This window comes from Amblyomma americanum, chromosome 4, assembly GCF_052857255.1.
Source record: "Amblyomma americanum isolate KBUSLIRL-KWMA chromosome 4, ASM5285725v1, whole genome shotgun sequence".
Classification (NCBI taxonomy): domain Eukaryota; kingdom Metazoa; phylum Arthropoda; class Arachnida; order Ixodida; family Ixodidae; genus Amblyomma; species Amblyomma americanum.
In genome coordinates, this window is record NC_135500.1 from 26,489,165 (window position 1) to 26,496,990 (window position 7,826).

At 51.5% G+C, this 7,826-nt stretch overlaps 1 protein-coding gene across 1 annotated transcript; it reads left to right on the forward strand.

The window, feature by feature from the left end:
* Positions 1 to 2,915: 2,915 nt before the first annotated feature.
* On the forward strand, positions 2,916 to 6,586 carry Mlp60A (Muscle LIM protein at 60A). Its single transcript, XM_077660808.1, has 4 exons — positions 2,916 to 3,071; positions 5,334 to 5,453; positions 5,516 to 5,690; positions 5,772 to 6,586. The coding sequence occupies exons 1-4, from the start codon at positions 2,939 to 2,941 to the stop codon at positions 5,800 to 5,802; spliced, it is 459 nt and encodes a 152-aa protein (XP_077516934.1). The 5' UTR covers positions 2,916 to 2,938; the 3' UTR covers positions 5,803 to 6,586.
* The last annotated feature ends 1,240 nt before the right edge of the window (positions 6,587 to 7,826 follow it).

Sequence of the window (7,826 nt, forward strand, 5' to 3'; positions counted from 1 at the left end):
GTCCGCGCCTCTCAGAAATGGGGCACTTGTGACGTAACCGAGAGCCGCCGCCGCCGAGTCGGGCTCCAAACACGACGGGTATTTCGGGCGGCCGCTGGCACGAGACCCGCGACGCTCGCCCGTTTCGAGGCCCTTGTTTGCCGCGGGCAAGTGCGTAGCTCGGGCAGCCCTCCTTCTCGCTCTCAGAGGCGCTTCGCTTTGAGCGCGCGGTGGGTCCCTGGAATACCCGTAGAGAGCAGAGGGGGCAACCATCCATTGGCAGGCTCTCTAAAGATGTGTCGGGTGCACACTGTTCGAAACGCCGTCTGAGCATACAGCGGCTGCGAGCGCTTTTTTTTCCCAAGACACACTTAGCGCGCATTTGTCAACACGTCTGCTGATAGAAACACTTCAGTTTTTGATCGCCAAGACTCCCCACAAATGTCGCCTTGATATCATCGGAGTTTCTTTTTCTTTCACTATGAGTAACCGAAGGTCATCGTTGTTATGAAGCAAGGGATGTCGTCATGGAATTAGGAACATTTCTTCTGTGCTCTAATTTAATTCGCTCGTTCTGAAATTTTTCGTTTGTTTATACTTGTTCCCGCTGCCTTGGCGTATGTTGTCTCATATGCTTGCTATGAGCGAATTTGCTGTTTGTCGGTGATTTCCCTCGAGCCAGGACCAAATACGGCCTGCAATAGTTGTAGTTGCAATAGCTGGTCGTGCAATAGTTGCACGACCAAACTTTGAATGTCTGGAGACGTCTCTCCTTTCGGTACGCCCAGGGGGCAGCGCCTGTAGTTTTCTGCTGGCGAATGGACGCTTCCTGTCGGCCACTGCACATTACAGCGAAGAATGCACGCTACGTAAAGCTCGGGCTGAGTGTCGCGGAAAGCGAATTTGCGAAGGTTAATACGACGAAAGCAAAATGGATTCATACTTTCCACACAAGCATGCATGCACCACAGCTATGTAGCCCAGTCAACACCTCAAAAATATCCTTTCTCTACAGGGACTGGTCATGACAAGAATGTGAAGCCCGTGTTTTTTTATGCAGTCGTTAAAGAGTGCGCATCCCTACGTGCTTACAAAGTATTTTATTGACTGATCTGCTCACTACTAGCGGAAGGTGAACGAGGAAGTCAACAGCCATCGAGCTACCGCATTCGGCACCCAGAGCGAATTCCAACTGGTTCGCAGCTAACCACTCTTTGATATTTTGTTGTGTTTACATAGCTGTTAATGACCAATTACGCGCTGTCCGCCGATTCATATCGAACTTGAGCAAGTGGGACGTTTGAAGCACTGAGCGCTCCGGACGCAGCGTGCCGTGAATTGAGCAGCGCAGTTGCCGCGTCGGCCGTTCCATCCCAGCTGCGTCCAGGCCCTCCGAGTCACCCGAAAGTTTGCCGGGAGCAGACACATGGGACGCCTTTTCGGTGGAGCCGCGTTGCAACAGGCGCTTCGCAAGTTGCCAAATGAATCTGCTGCAGACAACCGTTGGGAACAGCATCCCTTGAAGGACACGGATTTCCCAGCGGAGGAAGAACCCTCGGGAAATGCGAAAACGCATTTCAAAGTACGCGTCGTTTTTTAAGAACGGATCATATGTGACAGCACACGCTTCATACAAGGCATAGGAGCGCACACCCGCCTGCGCTGTCCAAAGGATCACCTGGGATAATTGCAGAAAAATGCATAAAGAATGCCGCACGCTGGTAAGCGCATAAACACAAAGTCACGTGCGCCGTACAGGACCAAGCCACAGACAATCTGAGGTTGCGGTTCGCTAGTTTCGCAAGACATGTTTCTTAGCCTCGCAACTTTTCGCCGCTTGACTCGGCAAGTTTACACTGCAGATTTTTGCTGCATTATCGAGCTGCTCAAACAATAGTCGGGTGAGTAAGTGCATCCTCCGCATGTGCGGTTTTTTTTTCTTGTCTCACAGATTCCGTTGCAAAGTTGGCGTGCAGTTTGTCACCTGTTTCTCAGCCGTATTCAGGCTGTCGGGAAACCTGAATACATGCCTACAGTGAAAGATGGCACGGAAAGTTGCGGCTAATTTTCCCCGTGGGACACGTCTCTATTCCGCAGGCATGGCGTCTGCTGAACACGACAGCGGCATACGAAGGCACACGCGTATTGTGGTTTCTCCGCTCTCCCTGCGCCGCTCACGTGGAAGGAGCACGCAGCTGATGCGCTGGCCATGCCAACCACGAGGCATTCCCCGAAACCTGAGGCCGCTCTAAGCAAGCAATTTTGCTCAGTGCTCGATAAATGGCCACTGCATTTGGAAGTGAGATCTTCCTGCTGATCAGCAGGAGTTTCGGACGCACTTACAGCGTCCCTAATCTCCTAGAGCAAAATCATCGTTGCAGATCTTTGTATGTTGCTTTTTTTTTCTTTTTCACTTTCATTTCTTTCCTTTTTTTCTTACTTCTATCTCTTTGTTTATGCAAAAGAAAAAGATAAACTTATAACAACGCACGAGCTTTAAAAATAAGTGTTAAAAGTGATAAGCTCTCAACAAACGTACACAAAATGTGACAATGGTCGCAATCCTCGTCAGAAGCGAAATCAAGTAATTGCAGGGCAGAAGATTATCCAAATGTCGCCGGTAAACCATATAACTCGAAAGAAACATGTAACACACAAGACCGCTGCAAGAACCTCGGAACAACAATGAAGCGTGTTGTCCGGCTACACAGACTTAATTCGCTTGTGAGGCCTGCCCGTGGCTGTGCTGGCGAGCGCTGAGATTCGCGCAAATGAAATGTCGGCAACACTGACGCCCACCGCAGCGTGGCTGGAAAGAGCGACGCACGCAAGGTCGCTCCGGTTAGCGGCCAGCGCCTAGGGGCGCCGTGCGCAAACCCTGACTCAGAGGGGGAAATTCGAGCTGCGGCGCGCCTCCGTGACCCGGTGATGTCAGCGGCGGGGAGGAGGCTCGCCCTATATGTCGACGGCGGCGCCTCGCAGTGCCGTGTGCAAAGTGTTAGAAAAATGGGCCGCTCGCCGGTCTCCGCAGCACACGCTCGCTGGGTTCTCTGCTGCGAACTACCGCCTTAGTGCGACCGCTTCTCCGACAGGTAAGCCGCCGACGGATTACCCTCTGGATTTGACAAGACTGCGGATTAGGGGGAGAACGGTGGTCACGGTAAGCAGACGGCGCTAGCGTCCAGTGACGTCAGCACCGCGGCAGATAGGCCCCGCGTTGCTCGGGTCACGCAGAGGGCTCGCGCTAGCAAGCATGCTCTCGGCACGTTTCGCTTGGTGCCACGCATAAGCAGTAAGGAATGCGAACCTTCAATAGCAGATAGCTCCGAGCTGAGTGACGTGTTGGCTGTATGCGCACGGTGGTGCTCGTCCGTTTCACCTCCTTGTGTTAAAAGCTGCCCTTTTCTCCGCTTTTTTTGCCACCGCAAAAGTAACTCGGTCAGAATGGAAGGAGGGGGCGTTTCATCGCGTCTCGGTTAAAACCGACTGTGGCGGAAGGGGAATGGGCTCTGGCCCGCAGCCAGGTTCTGCGAATACCGCTCCGTTATGGTCCCGTGACGCACGCTGTCTGCAGGCGTTTCCTTTTTTGAGCAGCTGGCGAGTCGCGGCAGCCTCCTAATACGCGCCGAGGAAGACGCCGGTCTGTAACTCAATCTGAAGGCGTTCGTGCGTCTTTTTCTCCTGTGCTCTGCGGCTCACCGTAAGGCGGAGGTAATACTGCGTAAAATCAAGTCCTTCTTGAAAGGTGGAAAGGATAAAAATCGCTAGTGGGCGGAAACGAGCGCCACTAATCGGTCTCCTATCAAACCAGACCTGAAATTCTGTGGATTCCAAAGTGCTTGCTCGCTGCAAATTGCAAAAAAACTTAGGGACTCGCTCTCCGTCATCAGTTTCGTGGCTTGAACCGCGCTGAAAATACAAGCCTTCTATCTTGTGCAGCACAGGTCCACCTGATTAGCTCAGCCCTCCGAACCTTTTCGCTGTTTTCGTCTTGAACAAAAGTTATGCCTGCTGTTTTCAGACTCTCATTACAAAGCAAAAGCCCCAAGTACGGAGTAAAAACTATATAATTGACTCGAAAACAGTGCTTTGGGGGGAAACGGCCTTGCCATCTCTGCTAGTTCTCTGCTGCAGAAAATGTAATGCTCCGAACATCAGCGTTCTCTAAACATGGGCGTCCTTTTTGCGTTTCCCTAATCGTATGGACGTCTTATAAGCGTAATGGAGACAAAAAAAAACTTTCGAGGGTTATTCAAACAACCTCGTTCGAGTGCCGTTTGCCCCCAAAATGCGTGGGTGGCTATGCAAAGGCGGTTTTCGCTTGAGCCTGGCGACTTATTTATTTACTTAGCCTATTTACGAGCACAAACTTGACGGCGCTCATTTCAAAGCCTGCCGTCTGCCAAGAGTTGAAGGAAATGACATATATTTTTGTGCCTCTATCCTTCGACATATGCAAAGTTCTCGACGTGAAACAGTTTCCTTGATATGTTAGCAGAGGTTTGTAATAGAGATCCAAATTGCTTCGCAAAATCTTTCACCTGTAAGCTCACCCCCCGTGTCACAGGCGTCGTTGTAGCACATCTTTTGGCTCAGTTCATGCTACAGCTTGCCCTGTCTCTAGGTCATTCTCAAATAGTGTTCTCACTGTGTAGCTGGACGCCGTTTGCATACGCGCCTCATTCGGCCTCTCGTCGCTATTCACCGCCCATTGAGGTATTGAGGTTGCTCATCTCGCTTCACACTGCGCAGCTCACAAAGCAACACATTTCTTACTTTACGCAACTAGCTGATGTGGGTTAGCCTTGGAGACCGATCCTTCGCAAGCCAGTTTTCTTTCCTCCGGGCTGTGCAACATTCTCGGCGTTCAAAATCTGCAAGAGGCGACTAGTCTTCGCTCTATGAGGTGAACACAGAGTTTCTCATACCGGACACTCATTATGTAGAACCAATCGCTTTTTAATAGCGCGCAAGGACTAATCCGATGGGTACAAACCCCGAGAAAAATGGTCCGTTCTCTGTTCCGTTGCCTGTTCGCCTAGCGCAAACGCTCCGTCCTGCGACACTGCCCGCTCATCGTCGTCCTCTACGTAGCAAAAATCCTTTCTTTCTCACTGATTCGAGTGTAATAACATTCTATCCAGTTTTTTCTTTATACACGCATGCATACAATGACCTGAAAGCAGTAAACCTTTGCGCAGTGCTTTCAGGTCGCATTCCACTGTCGCTCATGTTGTCGCCTATGTTGCGTTCTCTACGGCCTTCCCGTGGTGGTAGCTGGTTCGGACTGAAACAACCTCTAGAAGTAGCCGAACGCCCTCTGTGTGGCAACCAATTGTTCTCTCCTGGTGCAGCAACCATGCCTTTCAAGCCCGTCGAGCACGCCAAGTGCCCCAAGTGCGGCAAGTCCGTCTATGCCGCCGAGGAAATGCTGGCCGCCGGCAGCAAGTGGCACAGGACCTGCTTCGTGTGCGGTAAGTGGGCGGCGGCGGGCGCGGCTGGGAACACAGCGACCTGACCTCTGCCACCACCGCAGGTCTCTGCCACAAGCGGCTGGACAGCACCAACGCCAGCGAGCATGGGGGGGAGCTCTTCTGCAAGCAGTGCTATGGCCGCAAGTTTGGACCCAAGGGATACGGTTTCGGCGGCGGTGCTGGCTGCCTCTCCATGGACAAGGGCGAGCACCTCGGCAACACCGAGTGTGCCATGAGGTAGGTGCACCTGGAGGCCTCTTCCACCTAGAGCCTTAAGGACAGTTCCTCCTAACAAAGAAAATGTTCCCCTCTTTGCAGCAACAAGCCACATGACCCCACCTACGGCTAAGGACGGTGTTCAAATATTGCGATCGAGCGACGGAAACCAGTGATGCACTTTTGTAGCTTTTTTTTTTCTACACCATCGTCATGCATCGAACGGCAGTCAACGGAGTGCTCGGAACGAAGACCTGCGACACTTGGTGCAAGCTGCTCCGAAGATTGTGCTTCTCATTTAGCAGACTGGACAAAAGAAAGACAGGCTGGCCGCACGTGGTTTAGCCATTAATGAAAAATTTGTGTGACTCGTGCGCAAGCGTTCACAGCCTGCTGCTGCGTCGCAACTCAAAGTGTCAACTCGCAATTATTTCGTTTTTGCTTCTTTCAATAATAGCACATGCAGCGTGGTTCTCCAGCTGATTCAATTAAACGATTGGCGATATGCATACTTCAAAACAACAGTGTTCGCCTCATGTATTTGAAACACACAGACTTGACACGTTAGATGAAGCCACAAGTCTGGTTAACCTTGTTTCACCTTGCTCATTCCACAATGGAAGCAAGCTGTTTTTTTTCCTTGTTTGGTTTTATATGTTTGAACTATTTTCGCTAATGTCGACAAAAAAAAAACGCGTGAAAAATAATCTAGTCTCGCTTCGTCCAGCAGCCCTCCCCGGACTCCTCTCACCCAGCAGCGGCCTACGAAGGATGGTTTCTCTACTGCATGAACAGGGGGCTCACAATGAAGACCCCGGTACGACGACGCGTTGGTGTGCTTGGTAGTGCCATAAAAATTAGTGTCTTTTAAAGACCCTGAAATAACGGTGAAATAAAAATGCTTATTATTTAAATTACACGTCTTCTGTGTTTCATCTACGCATCAGCAAAACTGCGGTGGCCTCTTCCTCTGATGCCAAAGGGCACGGCCGCCCAGAAAGGCTCGCGTATCTCACTCGTCGCCCTATCCGTCAAAGGAAACGATGACCTGCAGTTTGTTGAGAGATGCGTTGTGGTGCGGCAGCAGTGCTTTCTCCGTGCTTGGCTGACTGTGGTCATTTTCGGCAAGATAGAATGATATTCTGTACTCGATGTGCGCCCGTAAAATATTCCTGCTTTATGTCTGGCGCCACTAATCATAATTTACCATAGTATCTAGGCGGCCGTGTGGGCGGAAAACTACAAAAAAAAAACTTTACGTACGCAGAGGCGCACAGCGAGCCCTCTTTTGCTCTTTCTGCATAAGTCCTCTGTGATGTTAAATAGTTGCTAATCTGTGCTTGAGTATTCCTTCTTCGTTTCCTCTGTGTGCGTCACGGTATGTTGTGCGCACTTTCTTACCACAATCGCAATTCGCTGGAAGAATACCTCCCCAACATGTTCCTCGAATAGCGTAGGAAAGCGGTGCCCGGTAACTTGCGGGCGACCCGTTCGGTTGGTCCCTGTCAAAGCGCCCAGCCCATTGGCAAGGTCGCGTCCGCTCCAAAGAGGATATTGACCAAGGTCCTCGTGCTATCAAGCACCTACCACAGCGGCTGCATAGCATGGGGAAATAGATAAAATCCCAATCATGAAGGCTGCCAGCCACGAGCTGTGGTCTAGTGGGTTGGGTGCCCGCCTCGGCTGCGGGAGGTGGTTGGTTCGAAACCCACCGCCGGACACCCACCGGTAAAAATGGGTACAAGCGGCCCCCGGCTTGGCGCCCGGCTTTCTTTAGGGGTGTTCGCTTGGAAGAAGCTCCGTAAACCCCACTGCGCCCCTCGCGGGCCAAGCCCAAATTTCGGACAACCTCGCAGCCTGCTAAAGGTGGTACCCCTTCGGCCAACGTGGTTCGAGTGAGAATGATCAAGGTTCAAACCTTGATCTATCTGCTGCAGTAGCAGCCATAAAAAAAAGGGCCACAAATGGGCTTCTACCGCACGAGGCGGATTTAACGTTGTTGACGGCGGAACGTATCGCTGATCCATCAGAGCAACTAGAAGTTTTCGGTCTGCCACAAGAGATCCCCCCCCCCCCCCCCAGCCATACACGGAGTAGGCCGGGGCCAGACCACTTCCCAAGATGCAAGCCCCATAAGTTGAAGCAAGCTCGAAAACT

What these genes read in the sequence shown, in the direction of transcription:
- Mlp60A (XM_077660808.1), top strand. Translation starts at nt 2,939, where the DNA reads ATGTCGACGGCGGCGCCTCGCAGTGCCGTGTGCAAAGTGTTAGAAAAA. An exon ending in CAGGACCTGCTTCGTGTGCG is followed by an intron (nt 5,454 to 5,515) that starts GTAAGTGGGCGG and finishes CCACCACCGCAG; the next exon opens with GTCTCTGCCACAAGCGGCTG. An exon ending in AACACCGAGTGTGCCATGAG is followed by an intron (nt 5,691 to 5,771) that starts GTAGGTGCACCT and finishes CCCTCTTTGCAG; the next exon opens with CAACAAGCCACATGACCCCA.